Genomic DNA, 17990 nt, shown 5'->3' with positions numbered 1-17990 from the left:
GAGAGGTGCCTGCCCCTCGCTCCGAGCCGTGGGGACGTGACTCCGCCATTCCCTGCCCTCCTGATCCCAAACCCCCTTCCAGGCAGTTGGTGTTGGTGTCGTTCCTACCCTCTCTCCGAGTCTGTGCTGCCCAACAAGCTGATCTTAAGGGAATTTTGGAGCACCTCTAACCTGTGTTTTGGTCTCGGCACCTTCTGGAGTTCACCAAGGAGGGAAACTGCAGGAAGGCCACCCTCAGCTTGGGACCTGGTGTTAAAGTGGAGTGAGGTTGTCCCAGTCCCAAGGGCATCCCCCTGGTAGGGTTGGATGTGGCCCCTGAGATCTACCCAGTCATCCCACTGGTAGGATGGGACGTGGCTCCTGATCCAAGGAATCTTTATGCCACACCATAGCCCAGAGGGACTGGTTGAGTGAGTGAGGGGCTGGTCCTCAGGGCCAGGGCACAGCTCCAGCAGCTCCCTGCTGCACCATGGCATTCCCAGCTCCTCACCTGACCAGTTGGAGCTCTAAGGAGAGAACAGCCAGGCCCCCTTGTGCCTTGGACCTTCAGTTAAACACAGGGTGAGCATCTACTGGTGTCCTGCTTCCTTCAAGGTCCCAGGCCTTGCCTTTTTCCAGTTAATCCAGGTCTGCCCTGCTGCAGGCATCTTCTCAGCCAAGCAAAGTAGGGACACGCTGCATCTTCATGGGAAGAATGGGAAAATGAGTGGTCACCTGAAAGAGGGAGCAAGTGCAGGTCCAAGTCCTTCTCTGCTGTCACTTTGTGCGTTAACAAAAGAACTGTGTGTGTTCCCTGGGTTTATGTGGGGAGGAGGGGTTGGAGACCTACAGCTCTCTCCAGCCAGGATCAAACCTTCCTCGTGCCTACCCTGTGCTTCCTTAGGTAGTCTCAGGTGAGTCCCTGTTGTCCCAAGGTTTGTCCATGGGATTTGGGCAGAGCAACACCCCTCAGCCTCTAGAGGAGGATGGGTGAGAGGGCTGGGTTGTCCCGAGCGCTGGTGGAGGTGTTGGGGCTTTTCCAGCCCTGGCTCCTTGCCCAGCTTTTCCTGAGCCATCCAGGTGACTCCAGCTGCTCAGCCCTGTGCTGGGAGTGTTGCTGCAGCCCAATTAGTAGATTAAATCCTGCTATTAGGGAATGAGGCTGCTGCAGTGTGGGCTGGCAGCAGTTTCCTGCTTTCAGCTCCTTCAGCTGGTTTTGGTGCATTGGCTCCCTCGAGTCTCCTGAGCTTTGTGCACCCGATCCCAGCCCTCAGAGGAGACTCTGGAATAAGACTCCTGTGCATCCCCCATGGAGAATTTTGGATATTTCCCCTGTGGCAGAGAAGAAAAGGTGTTCCCCAGCTGTGCTCCCCACCTTGCCACCAAGCACAGTCTTTGTGTGGGTTTTGGTGGGTGCCCCTGTCCTTGTCTGGTTGGCTCTGTTGGCATTGTTTGGACATCTCCCTTTGCTGGGAGAGGCAAGTGCTCTTCTGGCACTTAATCTGGTGGCTTTCCCAGATTTCTTTGGTTAATTTTGGATGAGGCAGAGACTCAGGATGTTGCAGGGACCCTGTGGGGATCAGACCCGCTCCCCGAGATGCTTCTCAGCAGCGTGACAGGAACTTGGCTGTCCCTTGTGCCCCTGATAAGGCTTATCTGCCTTCTGCTGGAGTCCCTGCAGATCTGCAGGCGTCAGGGTTCCTGCCTTGCTTTTATCCAGGCTGTTCTTCCCGGGGCTTTGATCCGCTCCCTCTCCCTGGCTCAGAGTCAGGGTGGGTGAGGGATGAGGCTGTGCAGGTCCACAGGCTGCTCAGGGGGGGCTGCAGGTTTCTGGGGCTGAACCTCTCATGCAGGGGGTAAGGAGTCAGACCCAGGGCTGTCAAGCTCCTCTTCACGAGGAGCAGAACCAGCCTGGGATGCCCAGGGAGGAGCAGAGCTCTGCGGGCAGAATTTACTCTGGTCTCAACAACTGTTTTTCCTCTTGTTTCTTTTTATTTTTTTTTGCATGTGCTGTCCTCTCCCACGTGGATTCTGGATTATTCATTACTAGGTAAGAACAGCATTTATCTCCTTTCTTGGACAGAAAGTGGGGCAGGGGAGGCTGGGACGCATTTGGTCTTGACACACAAGGATGCTTTGTGTGATGGGAGCTCACGGCTCCCTCCGAGTACGTGTGTGTGGGAGGCTGATTCCTTGGATCAGCCTGTTCCTGGGCAGTCTCCAGCTCACCCAGCAGCCTTGGAGCTCTCCTGTGCAGGTGGCAGGACTGAGCAGAGCACAGAGGGGACAGGAAGAGCATGTCCCCTTTGCCCACTGCCACAGCAGAAACCCCCTCTGCCCCTCTGTCCCTGTTGTTGGAGGAGTGTGGATAAAACTTCCCTGTGCACAAGTGGGATGTGCCTGAGTTTGAGCTGCTTGCTTGGGTATCAGGGGCTAGGGAGGGATCCTGAAGATAAGGAAGATACCTGGAATGTTTTGAGCTTGGGGGTGTCTCTGCTCCAGCATCCAGAGTTGTTAGTGAGTCTTTTCCATCCTAAGGAATTTTTCCACAGAAGGGGTGGTCAGGCTCTGGAAGGGGCTGCCCAGGGAGGTGGTGGAGTCCCAACCCCTGGAGGTGTTCAAGGAATAACTGGACATGGCACTCAGTGCCCTGGTCTGGTTGTCAAGGTGTTGATCAGTGAAAGGTTGGACTCGATGATCTTGGAGGTCTTTTCCAGCCTCAATGATTCTGTGATTTATCACATCCTTTTGGAAGAGGGAATGTGCCACATTTTTGGGGGTTCTGTTCAAGACCATGAGTTGGACTAAATGATCCTTGTGGGTCCATTCCAGCTCAGGATATCCTATCCTATCCTATCCTATCCTATCCTACCCTATCCTATCCTATCCTATCCTATCCTATCCTATCCTTTTGGAATAGCTTTTTGGAGCACACACGTGTTCTGAAGTGCCAGCCTGTTCCTTTACCAAGAGGAGAAAAGAGTCACCTCATGCTTAAAAAGGTTAAATGGCCAGTGCAAGTACAGCATTCCTGCTCCCTGATAACTCCCTTCTGGAAACAAAACCCACGTGGGTTTGGGCTTGGGTAGAGATCAATAGGATTTATGGAGGCTGTTCCAAATCCTCAGGGTCAGTTGGTCAAGTGGGGTAAATTGGGAGAGCTTTGCCCAAGGTTATAACACTTAATTGGTAACAGTCTGTGCTGGGGTTTCATGGGAAACCCGACCCTCTCCAGGCAGCCTCTGGAGAGCAGCAGCTGGGAAGCAGCTGGAAAGCAGAGGGTGCTGTTAACAGCTCTCAGAAAAGCCCCAGCAGGGTTTGGTAGCCTTGGTGTCATTTTAAGGGCACTAACACCAGCTCCAGCCTGTAATTTTTTACTGCTCTCTGCTGCTTTCCCGATGTTATGTGGTGGTTTCCTTAGGTTGTGTGATGGCCCAGCCAAGGGCCACCCCTCCTGCCTTGCTCATTTTGGTCTTTAAAGGATAACTTGGAGCTTTGCAATTAGAAAAAAAAAATACAACATTGCCATTTGTCTCAGTTTTCCTGGGCTGGGGTCGCTCTTTTCATGGGAATTTTAATTGGATGTGACAGTTCAGTGTTAGGAAGGAGCCAGGGCAGCTGCCTGGGAGCAGGAGAGGGCCAAGCCCTTCATGGAATCACAGAACCCTTAAGGCTGGAAAAGAACTCTTCAGATCACAGAACCTATTTAGGTCTTGAAAAGACCTTTCAGGTCACAGAATCACACAACCATTAAAGTTGGAGAAGCCCTCCAAGATCATGGGGTCCAAATTTAACCCTGTGTTCAGCACCAAACCGTGTCCCCAAGTGCCACATCCACGTGCTTTTTAAACACTTCCAGGCATGGTGATGCCACTACTTCCCTGGGCAGCTCTGGGAATGAAGCTGGGTAATGCTGGAGCTGAAATGGGTTTGAAGGAAGTAGAAATGCAGGATTGCTGCTGGATGCAGGAGGGAATGGGATTAGAAGGCTGCTGATGGAGAGCGATGAAGGATGTTATTTCAGGGTCTCCATTAAACAATTAAGAGGGAATTTTCTTCAGCCAGAGAGAGGGGAGTTAAATGCTGTGAAGGGAGGCAGCTGCCTGTGCTGTCTGCCCTACATGGGACTCTGGCAATGACAATTCTCCGAAGGGAGAGAGAATGAATTTTAATGAAATCTTGAAAGACTTTAAATTTTCATGTTAACGTCAATTATTCAGGACGGTCGAAAAGCAACTTTAAAGCCTCGTAAAGAGGGGGGAAAAAAAAGGAAAAGAAGAGGCCAGTTTGATTTTTTTCTTTTTTAATCGATTTGCATTTTTGCTCCGCCGCGGCGAAACACGGACATTTTAAAGACACTGGTGCTGGTTATTGCATCTGACAGCAGTGCTGGGGAGGGAGGATATTGGGAAGTGAGTGATGTACTGCCTGGGGCACAGCAGAGGTGCTGAGAGCCCAGTGGGACGGGAGGCTGTGTGGTCAAGGACGTGCTGGGCGGCTGAAGGGGCCGTGGGCTGAGTGCTGCCCTCGCTGCTCAACCCACAAAACTCCCCTGGTGAGCTGGTGCTGTTTGGTTTTAGCATCCCTGGTTCTGTGCTGTGAGCAGGAGGGAGGGGTGGGCTGGGTGCTGGGCTGAGGGAGGCAGGGATGCAGTGCTGGCCTGAGACACCCATTCCCACCTTCCCTTCTGGTGGAGGGAACCATCCGCACCCACTTTCCCTTGCCTGCCCTTGGCTCTGTCCCTGCCCTCCCTGTGTCCCCCCCAAGGGGCAGCAGCCACCTGAGGTGTCTCCTGGGGTGGGATTTCTGCTCCCAGCAGTGGAGGCTGAGCCTGTGGAAGTGGCTGTGATGGGGAAGAGGACAAGTGTGTGGGTTCATCACCTCCCAGCCAGGAGTGTTTGAGCCCTGGCTCCGATCTTTGGGTACCACTGGGCCACCCGTGGGCTCTGCAGGGTGGGACCAGCTGCCTCTCCAGGACTTCAGGGGGGAGCAAAGGGCACCTCCCGCTCTCCAGCCTGTGCACAGGCACTGGGAATGCCACGCTGCAGGAAGGAGATCCCCTGGGACCATGTGCTCGGGCTTGGCAGCAGTGAGCACCAACTGAGGACTGGCAGAGCAGGGGGGGCTGGCTGCCTGCCTGCCTCCAGAGCCCGCTCCGTGCCCCGGGGTGAAGGGATCCCTGTTCATGCCCACATGAGCCCTGCTGACACGCAGCTTGCCCCCGCTGGGCACCGTGACCCCGCCTCCTGCTCGGAGCGCGGAGCATCCTGGTTTCCCACCACGCCGGCGCTGTATCCTCGGCTCCCGCTGCCCGGGGAGGGGGATGCTCGGCATTCTGCATCTGTGCCCAAAGGCCTGGCTGGCTGCACAGCCCTGCCGTGAACAAGGCTCGCCTCTCTCGTGCTCTTTTCTCCCTCCCCTCTCCCTCAGCCCGGGGCATCTGTCTGCGTTGCTGTTTGGGCTCCCCAGCAGGCTGAGGATGCCTTGCCTCCCTTTGAGGGTGCCCCACTGGTGCAGAGGGGCTCCGGAGCACAAACAGGGCTTTTATTCCCTGCTGCTGGGAGCTGCCAGGCCTGGCTCCCTTCCCAGAAAGCGGCGCTGGGGCCGAACATAAGCAGCTATTGTGTGAGCCCCGGAGACTGAGATCTGAGAGGGGATCCCGCCTGCTGGAGGGACTGCAGAAAGGAGCCCAAGGAACACGGGAGATTTGCGGGCTCTCAATTATGCTCCTCTCACCAAAAATAATGCGGGTGCGACTCCTCCTTTGACATTCGAATCGCTCCTCCTTTGACATTCGAATCGCTCTTCCCCCCGGGGGGGGGTTCTTACAGTCAGTTCGTGTCTAGCAAAGACTGGGTCCTTTGTCTTCAGGGCTGAAGGAGGAAATGGGGGGAGAATGGTCTTACAGTAAGGCCCTTCTCCTGGGAGGGTACCCCAGCTGGGACCGGGGTGCCTCGTGTCATCCCAGTGTCGGGATTGGGACGGGGATGTGCTCAGAGGTGACAGAGGGAGGCGATGCTGGTGGTGTGTCACCCTCTCCTGCTCAGCCTTGTGTCCTCCTGGCTCGTTCCTCTCCCTGAAAGATGCACGGAGGGTGGTTCTGGTGGGGGTTTAGAACTCAGGCCGCTGCTTCCCGGGATTTTCTGTCCCAGTGGGATCACCCTCAGCACGGACTGTGGGTCTGGGGGCAGCTCAGCCCCCCAGGAGGAGACGAGATGGCCCAGGATGGCCCAGCTGGATCTGCTTCCCTCTCCTTTCCGAGGTGGGATCAAAGCCTAGTGCTGGTGGGGTGCAGCAAGGCAGAGTTGGGAAGATGGTCTGGTACAAGTTAGAAATTCTGCCTTGTGATTTTATCTGGAGAAGTTGGAGCTCGGCAGGAGGACAAAGAGATGATTTAGTAAAGTGGATTAGGTGGGAAGTTGTCACCTGATGCAGGAAAAAAACTTGTATAGCACGAGAAAAATAATGGCTCTTGATGCCACAGGGGCTCGGAGGGGTCTGAGGTGGCTCGTGGCTTTTTTTTTTGTGCCTTGTTTTGGGTCTCCCTCTTCTGGGCCACAGCTCCATGAGGACCTGATTGCCCTGATTTCTGTGCCTGCCTTTGATAGGTCTGGATCCAGCCCTGTAATAATCCAGGGAAAATCACTCCACAGGTAGAACACAAGGGGGGAATGGCCGGGTCTGGAGTCCCTGCCAGATCCTCTAATCAGCCTGGAGTCGTGGGGAAGGAGGCGAGTTCCTGGAGCGCCTCGTGCCTGTTTTCCCCCCTCCCGAAAGCAGGGCTGGGGGTGTGCAAGGGAGCTAATTGTGAGGCCGTTTCACGAGTCATTTGGCCGCGCTGAGCCGCGCTCGTGAAAGTGGCTTTTAGGCTGAGCTTTTCCAGCTTAATCTGCCGGAGTGGTGCTCAGCAGCGCGGTGCCTGCAGCCGGCCTCGTCTGAGTAAACTTTCCCTGCCTTCAATAAAAACGTTTGTGTAGCAGAGACTCTGCCCCGGGGGTGTATTTTTTCCTCCCCCCTCCGCTCCAGCGCAGCCCCGGTACCCAACCCACGGCAGCTCCTTAAAAGCGCGTTTGGTTGGTGGCAGAGAGGGGAAACCTCAAATCCTTGCAAAGCAATTACCGCTAATGAGACACTTCCTACACATCTGGTTTCAATTCTGGCTGCGTTTTGGGGACTGTTCTTCGGAGCTTGAGAATGGAGGAAGGTGGGGGAAATCCCAGCCTCCCGCTCTTCCTTCCAGCAGCACCCTCTTCCCGGGCCGGCAGTGGAGATGCTCCTGAGCTCCCATCTCGTTTTCCAAACCTAAACAACGGACACCCAGAATTCCACCCCTCCAGGGAGGCTGGGTGGCAGCAGCAGCAGCAGTTGTCGGCTGCTGATGGGCTGCCAATTGATTGATATGTTTTTGAGAGCGACTGTAATGTGGTTAATTAGTGTATAATTTACAAGAGCGGGGACGGCTGGATGCCCCAGACTTAAGAAAAATTCCTGAATTAATTGCCAGCTGCCAAGGAAAGGGAGAAATTCTTGGGTTTCGTTTGTGGAGGGATTTAGGATTGAATAGATGGAAGCTGTCTCTGGCTATCCTGACTTTTTCCAGCCCCTTGTCTCCTTTGCTGGATACAGCAGAGCATCCCATTCCTGCTCCCTCTTGGCACTGCCTGCCTGCTGGGGCTGGGAAGCAGGTGCTGGAGTGGCCCTGGCTTTCAGTGGGACCTTGGCACCCACGTCCTGAGCTCTTCCCAAAAATCCCACGCTGGCCTTAGAGGTGGATTAGCTAAACCCCCACAGGGCTCCAGTCCCACTTTCTGTCCTCTGGGATCAGGTTTTTCTTTGGAATGCAGATCCACATGGATCCTGGGCCCCTCTGGCTGCTGGTTTTGGCAGCAAGTGCCTTGTTATCTCGGCCCAGAGCGTGGCCTTGGAGCAGGATGCAGAGGAACAGTAGGGAGGGTCATGGAGAGAGGGATTTCAGGAAGTCTGTGTTGCTTTTGTGCGCGGAGCAGCGGGAAGGTGGCGTGGGAACCCTTGGCTCGTTTCCTTGGGAATGAGACAGTCTAACCTGGGCTCCCTGGCGGGTTTATCAGGGATGTTGGTGTGAGGGCCAAGGGAACACTGTGCTGCTGGGATCCTGGGATCCAGCAGGGATCCCTTCCCTGGCTCTGCAGGCAGTGCAGCTTCCCTTGGGAGCCCTGTCACCTGAGGGGGGGGTGCAGGTGAGTGATATCCATCCCCTGCTGCCTTCCCTGGAATGCAGCAGGTGTTCCTCTGAGGGAAGCCTTGCCCAGGAACCCCCTGCCCTGGGGTTCACCCCGTGTTTCATTATCAGCTGCAAAGCCTCTTTCCAGAGCCTCTTCTCCAGTTTGGGATGCCCAGGCAGGGTTTTCCCGGAGCACAACTGGCCTTGGGGAGGTCTGACCCGTGTGGTGGCAGGGAAGTGGCCTGGGATGCAGCTGGGGAGTGACTCAGGATCAGAGCTGTTAGTCAGGAGATGGCTCTGTGGGGGTGACTCGTCCAACTCACATGTGGTTTCCCAGAAAGTGCCACTTTTCCTGACACAGCCTCTGGCAGGAAGGAGTAAGTCCAAAGGCATGTCCTGGGTGCCTCAGAAGGGAGGGGAAGGGCTGCTTTGTTCCTGGCTGGCATCCCCAGGCAGGCCACCATCACTTCTCCACACAGCTCAGGCTCATTCCCCTGCTCCAAGTGTGTTTCTGTCCAGGAAAACTTTCCGCAGTCAAGTGCCTGACCTTGGAACAGAATCCCCCCGGCTCTCCTTTCGGATTTTGTTTTATTTAATATATAGTAAAATAAACTTCTTTTCCCCTTCTTGGTGTTCACAGCTGCTCCGCTGAGCCGCAGCTCCAGGAGGGGAAAATCAAAGCCCAGGGAAAATTTGCTGGAGTTGAAAGGCAGGTCAGGCCCAGGGACTGCTCAGCTCAATTGCCCTTTTGTTCTAAAAAATGAGAGGGAGAACATGTGCACCCTGCCGGAATGGTGGGGTCTCCTGGGCCTTTGGAAGAAGGAGCTGTGGGGTGGAAGGGGCCGGGGTGGGAAGGGGCTGGGGTGTCCATCCAGCTGGAGCAGCGCCGTGTGGGTGGATGCTGCTGAGCACAAGAGTGGTCTGGAGTCTCTGTGACTCACACTTGGCTCGTGGCTCCTCGGGGTCAAGCGTCCAGGGTGGCTGTGGGTGCATCCCAAGGCTCTTCACCCTTCTGGGATCCTGTTCCCCACCCCCAAACTCAAGCCAGCAGCGTTCACAGGGGACACTGACCCTTTTCCCCGCCTGCCCCTCACCCCGTGTGCTCCTCCCTGTGCTCTGCCCCTGGGCAGCCGGGTGGGATTTGGCCCTGGAGCAGCAATCCTGTTCCATCCCGGGCCTACAGAGCTGGAATTCCAGCTCCCAGGAGCTGCCAGCTCTGTGGGGTCCTGGCCAGGCAACTCCATCTTCTCCTTGTCGCCGTCTGGCTGCTCCTGGTTTTCCCCCTGATTCTGAAAAGCAGCTGCTGTTACTGGAACATCAGGGCTTGGATCCTGGATGATCCCAAGGGTCTCCACACCCCAGTGGGACCTACTGCAGGGATATCCTAAAGTGTAGGTGCGGTTGGGGAATAATGCTGTGCTTTGGCACGTGGGAAAGGAGCTCTCCTGCTTCCAGCTGTTCCCTGTGTGTGTGTGTGTGCTGTGTCCCTCTGCCACAGTTTATTACTGGCTGGTCCTGGGCCTGTCACTTGTCCTGGGCATGTCATTTGCCCTGGGAATGTCACTTGTGTACGTGTGTTTGGTGATGTGGTCTGGGAATGCCTCGCAGGAGCGTGGAGGACTGACATGGTGCCACCCCAGGGTGGTTCTCTGGGATGCCAAGGTGGCTCCCTGGGATGCCAGGGTGGTTCCCTGGGGTGCCAGGGCTCGTGCCAGCAGCTGGGGGACCCGCCTGCTGCGAGGGAAGCTCCGCATGTGAGGTGATGATGTGTTGACCCGGCGTGGGGTGGCAGCTCCTGACCCTCTGCCACGGGTGCCTGAGGTGACCAGGCTGAGCTGGGAGAGCTGCCCACGCCCACACAGGGGGCCTGAGACCCCCCAAAATACACAACACCCCACTCTTGCTCTGTTCCCTCCGTCCCACACTGGCATTCCCATCTTTTCCCTTGGCAAGGGCTCTCCTGCTGCTCCTCAGGAGCAGCAGAGTAAGAGGGAAGGGGTGTCCAGAAGCACCACCTCTTCTGCCAGGTGACAGAAGGATGTGCTGGAGGCACCACAATGCCCATAATTTTAATTTAGAGGCATCAGAGCAGAGGGAGAGAGGGAGGGAGCACAGCCAGACACAAACATTTCATCTACACCAGGGCTGGTCATGGGGTCTTGGCTTTCATTTCTGTTTTTCTTCCTCTTTTTATAAATGAAAAAAAAAAAATCCCAAAATAACTGTGCTGCTCTGGGATATTTTTAAGCTGTTTTTTCACCCCCTCTCTCCCTCCCTCTCTTCCTTTCTTCCCTCCATCTCCCAACAGGTTCCAGCAGACAGGGCTCCCGGGGTTGCCAGCGGAGGAGGCAGCACGTCACTTCCTTGGCACGGGGCCGTTCCCCAGCCCTCAATGCTCACTTTGTTTTTCCCCTCACGGTCCCCAGCGAGCTGTCAGGGCTCTTCACAGTGTCACATTACCCACGGCTCATTGTGGAGCTGCTGCTAACGTGGCACGCAGAGCGCTGGGGGGGGGGGGGAAAGGGGAGCTCTGCACCCCTCAGTGGGGTGCTGGGTGTTCCAGCTGCATCCTTGCCTTCCTCCTCCCGGGTTTCCTCTGCTGGGTGTCCCATCCTCGCCTTCCTCCTCCTCTCTTTCCTCTGCTGGGTGTCCCTTTCCCTGGGAAGTCGCCCACTTCTGTCCCTTGTGTCCCCACCCTGCCTGGCCCCGCTGCCCCCAGGGCTGTGTCTGTCCTCTCTGAGCAGCCTGGGAAGCACCACATACTCCAAATTCCACCTGCTTGTAGCTGTGGAGTAGCTGTGGTGTGGTGCTGGGAGCAGGCAGAGCAGTCTGGGCAGAGGGAGTGGCTCTCCATCAGGAACTGTATGGATAGGACAAGGGAGGAGGGGATTCCAACTGGATGGGGGGAAATTTAGGTTTGCTGGGGAGGCCCTGGCACAGGTTGCCCAGAGAAGCTGTGGCTGCTCCATCCCTGGAAGTGTCCAAAGCCAGGTTGGATGAATCTTGGAGCAACCTGGGCTAGTGGAAGGTGTCCCTGCCCATGGCAGGGGGTTGGAACGAGATGAACTTTAAGGTCCCTTCCAACCCAAACCATTCTGTGATTCTATGAATAGAAGAGAGGGGTTAAGAGTTGGATTTCACACTGGGAGATCCCCATGTCCTGGTGGGATGAGGACCTGGCTGTGTGACAGCTCCTATTTCCATAGGCATCCAGAATGAATTCCACAATGGTTACAGGGCTTCCCTCCTGCCCTACGTTACTTGCAGATAAATAATCTGTGCTCAATGGTGACTATTAAAATGCTCAGCTGCTTAACCCTTCACCTCCTCTTTCATCACGTCTGTTGGGAGCCTTGTTTCATCTGCTGGGGGACTTTGTTTCATCTGGTGCTCTGCTTTCCTCAGCTCCCAAAGTAATTCCAGCCCAGGTGATGCCTTTGGACAGGAGGGATCAAAGCTGTGATGGGAAAGGGTTGAGTGGGAAATATCCGATCCTTGGTGAGCTGTGGAGAGCTCCAGGCTGAGCTCCTCCACTCTTCCCAATTTGTTTGGTTTCAGGAAAACACCTATTGGCACAAAAATCCATGAAATGTAACAGTTAATGTGAGTTCTGAGCCTTTGGCTGTGCTGTGAGGTTCCCCAGGGTCTCCTGGAGCCATCCTTGTGAGGGAAGAGTGTTGGCTCCTCGTGGATCAAATCCTCTGAGGATCAAATCCAGCACGCTTGTCTCGTGTGGCTGAAAGCCAGCAGTCAGTGCTGAGGTGTTCCTGGTGGGGTTTGTGTCGTGCTTTGCACACATTTGGGGTTCTGGTTCCGTTTGTCCCTCATTCTGCTCTTGCAGTGTGGGATGTCACCGGTGACATCAGGATATGGATGTTTTCTGGCTCTCTGGAGATTTGGGAGCTCATTGTGCTGTTAAAAGATGTTTAGATCGATGTGCTTAGAAGGTGGGGATGGGAATAAACTCACAGGGGGCAAGTGATGCCCCTAAATGAGGGTTAATAGGGGAAGAATTGGGGTTTACTGGGTAAATCCAGTGTGTTCCTGTGTTGCAAGCGAGGGTGGCAGTGCCAGTCATGCTGTCCCTCTGCCCCCGGCCCTTCACAGCCAGACCTGCACTGGGGTGGGTCTCCAGGGGCACAGTTTGGTCCTGGGCCACCTCTTGGGTCCTGCCACAGGTGGAAAAAATACCCGTGTCTTCCACATGGGAGCTGTTGGTTTTCTCCTGCATCTTCCCTGTGAGATGTTGGATTGCTGGGCTAAAGGGATAAAGAACTCCTGCCTAGGGATGCAGGTGCCAGGAGCCCAGCCATGATCTCCTGGGGTGATTTGGGAGCTGGTGCCTGATGTTGCCTGGAAAGGGCTGGAAGAGAAGGATGGAAGTGCTCCAGGTGGTGCTGGTAGCAAAGCTCTGGTGGAGGGGGCTCGGGGAGGAGGAAAGCTTTGGGGTCAGCTGCCTGTTTTCTTGCTTCTAACTGTTTTGTTCTCTCCTTTTTCTCCTCCCCTGCTTTCTAAAGAACATAGGAAGCTTCTTGCTGGTAAGTGGTGGCGTGTCATGCAAAAAAAAAAATTTAAAAAAATTCCCATTTATTTTTCCATCCACCATCAGAGTCGCTGGTTAGTCCGTGCCATCCTCCCATCCCTCCGGGATGTGCTGGAGCAATAGGGACCTCCTGGAGCTGGGCAGAGCACACCCACCCCCGTGGGTGTGTGCTCCCCCCTCCGAGGGAGCTATTGCTTTTAGATCACAGTTTGAGGAGCTCCCTTCCCCTCTGCCTCCAGCTGGCCCAGCCTGAAGCTGGGCCGGGCTCGTTTTTGGTTCCTCAAGTGGCAGCTGCTGTGGCATCAAAGCCTCTGGAGCGCTGTGGGTGTGAAACTGTGATCTAAGGACACCTCACCTAGTGCTTGTCTCATCTCTGACTCCATCCTCAGCCTCTCACCTTCACCAGCGTCCTGGGGAGGGTGGGGGGAGAGCACCCCGAGCTCCTCCCGGGGGTGGAACGGGCAGGCTGGGCTGCTGACCCAGCCTGGGGGGGTTTGTGAGGGGCTGTGTGTCCTCAGTCCTCACCCTGGCTGAGCTGGGAAGCTGCAGGCGTGGGGCAAACACCCCGCAGGCAATTCCTCTGGGAATCTCCTGGCAAAAGCGAGTGAAGTCGGGCAGGACGAGGGGTGATGGTTTTAAACTGATGGAGGGTGGATTTAGACTGGATATAAGGAAGAAGTTTTTCACAACGAGGGGGGTAAAATGCTGGCACGGGTTGCCCAGAGAAGCTGTGGCTGCCCCATCCCTGGAAGTGTCCAAAGCCAGGTTGGATGGAGCTTGGAGCAACCTGGGCTAGTGGAAGGTGGGAGTTGGAGAGAGATGATGTTTAAAAGGTCCCTTCCAACCCAAACTACTCTATGATTCTGAGTGTGGGCACGGATCAAAGCCCCTGGGGTGACCCTGTTCCTCCTGTCCCTGCTCCTCTGGTCCCTGCCCTGTGTCAGTGGTGGCTCATCTCGTCCCCAGCACTGACAGTTGTCCTGAACAGTGAATCCCATCATTAGAACACCCCCTGTGTGTGCCCTGGCTGGTGGGAGCAGCCCCTCAGGGCTGGGGGAGGGTGTGTGTGGCTGCAGCCTGGCCGGGTGCCCACTCCCCTGCCATTCCCGGCGCTGGGAATCCCGGCCATCCCGGGAGCCTGGCAGCCAGCTCCTTTGTTTGGTGGCTGTGGATACAGAGGGCGTGGAAGGAAGGCTCTTGGCATGTGTTTGGGGCCGGCAGTTCGTCCCACCCCCTTCCCCTGCACACATGAACCTTTGTGGAGGATGGGACAAGGGCAGTGCCTCCCGGTGTTCCTGCCCCTCTCCAGCATCCCTGGGCAGCCACCCTGCTGTGGCAAGAGGTCCCAGGTTTGTGTTTGCCATGGACAGGCTGCCACCCTCTGCTTAGAGACAGGAATGGGCGTAGAAGTGGCAAAACCTGCTCTGGTTTTCACTTCGTGGCTGCTCCTCTGCCCACTCTTGAGCCCCTCTGCTCACCTCGGGACCTTTGTGTTCGCTGCTGGCCCACATTTGTAGCCGGATAAGCAGCTTTTTGGGGTGATGTGGGGTGGTTTGGAGCTGTGAGAGCTCAGCTGCCCTCGGTCTGGGCGTTGTGCTGGCTGTGCCAAACCTTTTGAGCCGAGGAGAAGGGAGTCACCCCAGGGGTGGCTGGGGAGCTGATTTAAAGCTGCTGCTGCTGCTGGATTTCCTCCCTGCTCCGTGCCCCTCGTTCTGTATAATCCATAGACTAGAGGGGTTCTCTTGGAAACGTGCCCTCCTGCAGCAACGCCGGAGAGGGGACAGAGGGACATAAAACTTCCATTGAGAGCCACGAGCTCCCGGCCTGGCCCCCGGAGCCCGGCGGGAGAAGAAGGAAGCAATCCAAGCCAACAGCATCCCCTGCCGGCTAATGCTTCCCGGGCCTGAGAGGCAGAGAGGAACTCCTGCCTGTTTTCCTGATGGGAGAGTGTTCTCCTGCCCTCCTGGGTGCCAGCTGCTGCCAGCAGCTCCACCGATGGGATGCTGGCAGTACAATAACTGGTGCCACCTGCTTTTGGTGGGCAGGAGGAAAAGGCTCTGGGCTCCTGGGAATGCCCTCTCCCCTTGCTGTGTCTCCATCCAGGTTTGTTGGTCAGAGCACAGGGTGTCCCTTCCCTTTCTGCTCCTTCCCACAGGCTCTTCCCGATCCAGCTGGAGCAGCTGCCCTGCTCCTGAGGAATTCTGGCAGCACAGGTTTTTGCTGGGTGTGTTTTCCCCTCTAGTGATGTGCTCGAGTTTTGACTCTTCTCACCAACCCTGAGAGGCTCAGGGGGGCTTTGCTCCCCTGCCCTGGGGGTCTGAGCTGGGCCATGGGCTGTGTGTCCTCCCTGGCCACTGCAGAGGGGACACGGCTCAGAGCAGGGTTTGGGGGGGATGGTCTTGGCCATGGTGGGTGTTGGACACAGCCCCTGTCTCAGAGCCACCCCCAGGCAGTGCTGTGTCCTGCCTGGTACCGGTGCTGACTGTCCCAGAGTCACACCACCTGAGGGGGGGCAGGTGATTTTTGGCCATTTTGGACTCTCCTGTGGTCAAACTGATACGTGGGAGAGGCACAGAGAGATGTAACTCAGAGTTCTGAAACAGGGTGAGGTGTCCTGCTGCTCCAGGAGCAAACCTGCTGCTCCCTGGCCGGGGGGAGGAGGCCCAGAGGTGACCTGGCAATCGGGTTCTGCTCCCTGGAGCAGCCCTGGCTGGATGAATCCACCGGGATTGCTGCCAGCACTGCCCCTGCCTGCAGCCTGGGGAAGGGATGCTGCTGCTGGGACATCTCAGGATGGTCTCAGGACGTCTCAGGATGTTGCTGCTGGGGACATCTCAGTGCTGGTCATTCTTGTGTCCCCCCACTGCTGCTCCTCTTCTCCTGGAGTGCTGTCCCAGGGGGGAGGAACAGGGGTGTTTAAGTGAGGTGCCTCTGCCTGCTGCTCTCCACCTTTCTGGCCTCCTGTGTTTTCTCACCACTTGGGCTTTGCTGATGTGATTTTAGGGCTCTGCAGGAGGTGCTGCTTTTCCCACTCTGAGCCACACCCCACCCCGCTGCTGATGGATGTCCCTCACTGTCTGGAAGCTCTCTGGTGACAGCTGCCTTCCCGGTGGGAATGTATCCAGAGTGCCAGGGACACAGGGCTAATTTTAGCCCGCTGGGTGTTTGCTCCAGAGATGTGCCACAGGTTTGCCTCATCGTTGTTTTCTACTGGGTTTTTTTTTCCCTTTTTCCACCTCCCCACGTTCCCACATCCCTGAGGAACAACTCTGCAGTGCCAGCTGATCCTCACGGCCCCCTGGCAGATGGACAGGCTGACATCAGCTTGCAGAGCAAGTGGGGTGTATTTTTGGGAGAAAGTTGGCAGAAGGGGTGTCTTGCAGCTCAGTCAGCACCCAGAGAGGCTGAAGGCTTGGACCAGTCACTCCCAGCATCCCCAGTAGCCAGGCAAGGCTCTTTCTCTGGTGGAGGGAGTTGATGCTGTCTCAGGGAAACAGTGGTCACAGGGTAATAAAAGTTTAGGGTGGGTTGGAGTGTTTGAAGGGTCTGTTTGTCCCCCAGCAAGGGGAAAGGCTTCCCTTCCTCATCATCCCCTCTGTGTGGGTCAGTGGGGATGCTCTGGGCAGCCCATCCCTGGGTCAGTGGAGGTGCTGTGGACATCCCACCGCTCTGTTCTCCTCGGAAGGAGTTTCTTCCCGCTCGGATGGAGTTCCTTGCAGCGGGAACGGGTTGGGAAGGGCGGCAGGTGGCAGTGTGAGCCTGCGGGAGGAGCCGGGGCTGCAGCCCAAGGCACTCCGGGCTGTGCAGCCGCGGGGCTGGGGCTGCAGGGGCAGCGCAGGGAGAGCTCAGGGGACACACTCGGGGAGCTTTGTGCCCAGCATTGTCCCTTCTCCAGCCGGGGGGCTGTTCCCAGCGTCCTGGGAGCACATGGAATGCCGTGGTTCTCCTGGGAGCCCGGGAGGAGGGAGGCTGCTGAAGGCATGGAATCCCTGACTCGGTGCCTTGGTCTGGAAAATCCTCTTGGGCTGGGGGTTCCAGCCTGGCTGCCGTGTTTGGAGAGGGGAGTGGGGTTTCCAGGGGAGTCCAGCAGTCCGTGTGAGCAGTGCCCAGGGCAGCAGTTTGGCTTTGGGAAGGCAGAGGTGCCAGGGATGGAGGAGCCAGAGTCCTTGGGCTCCTCGGTGGGAGAGCAGGAGCTGTGTGACAGCACAGAGAAGCTTCACCTCCCTTGGGTTGATTTTGCTTCGCTGTGTGTCCCCTTTGAGGCCGCTCTGTCCTTCCAGACACCAAGTTCTGCATGCAAACCTTGCTTTAATTTTGATTTTTCAAGGGGAGAGGCAGAGACATCACAACCCCCATCACTGCCCGCGAGGAGCTGGGTGGGAGAGAGGATCACAGAACACTCTGAAGGGACCCCATGAGGGTCATTAATGGCCCATGCAGGGATTGAACCACTACCTTAGCATTTTTAGCACCAGGTTCTAAGCAACTGAGCTAGTCCCAGGTCAAGGATGTGCTTTTTGGGGTGCTCGTGGGGGGGACACCTGCTAACAGAGGGGCTGCCTGGCAGAGGCACTGCAGCTTGAGCACAGGCAGTGCTGTGCAGACCCCCAGCTTGGAGAAGGGCCTGCTGTGCTGGGAGAGGGTCACCTGTAGCCCCTGGGCACACCCACGTGGCCCATTCCATACCCAGGCATCCCTAAGGACAGCCGGGAGATGCTGCCTGGTCCAGGAAGGGTTTGTTTGAGGACAAAGTTACTAAGTGGTGAAACCCCCCTCTTCAGAAGAGACAGCCTTTATCCAGCACTCCCTGGCACGGCTGTTTATTGGGAATGGTGTGAATTAACATCCCTTTCCCTCCCAGCACACACGTCAGGCCACCCCAGCCCCGAATCCCGCACCACCCGCTTCCCTCATCTCCCATTGAGAGGCTTTAAAAGCTCTTTATTTCCAAGTGCTGCTCAGCAGGAGTCAAGCTGGGTCCTGCCAAGTGTTAAATGAAATAATTAAAATCCCCATTTCCCCCCCCCTCCCTCTCCTTTCTCCGTAATGCTGGTAATTAGCCTGTAAAACTGCAGGAGGGGATGGGGAAGGGAGAACGTGCAAACGCCTTCTGCAGCCTCCCTCCTCCTCCTCCTCCTCCTCTTCTCCCTTCCCCGAGGAAGCACAAAATGGCTCTCCAGGCGTTGGGTGCTGTCAGATAAATCCCAATTAGCTCCCTGCCAAACAGGATTAGCGAGAAGGGAGCCAGGTGGGGAATCAGCCTGGCAA

The 17990-nt window shown here is 56.4% G+C and overlaps 1 protein-coding gene across 1 annotated transcript in view; it reads left to right on the top strand.

The window, feature by feature from the left end:
- The window catches only part of AGRN (agrin), a 112494-nt gene that overhangs the window by 32016 nt on the left and 62488 nt on the right, over positions 1–17990 (top strand). The window contains exon 3 of the mRNA XM_027702787.1: positions 12697–12717. Coding sequence (XP_027558588.1) covers positions 12697–12717 — 21 coding nt within the window. The remainder of the gene's footprint in view (positions 1–12696; positions 12718–17990) is intronic.

Source organism: Neopelma chrysocephalum, unplaced genomic scaffold, assembly GCF_003984885.1.
Source record: "Neopelma chrysocephalum unplaced genomic scaffold, ASM398488v2 Primary Assembly neopelma1_196, whole genome shotgun sequence".
NCBI lineage: Eukaryota > Metazoa > Chordata > Aves > Passeriformes > Pipridae > Neopelma > Neopelma chrysocephalum.
The sequence above is the reverse complement of the archived record's forward strand: the minus strand, read 5'-3'. Positions and strand labels throughout refer to the sequence as shown.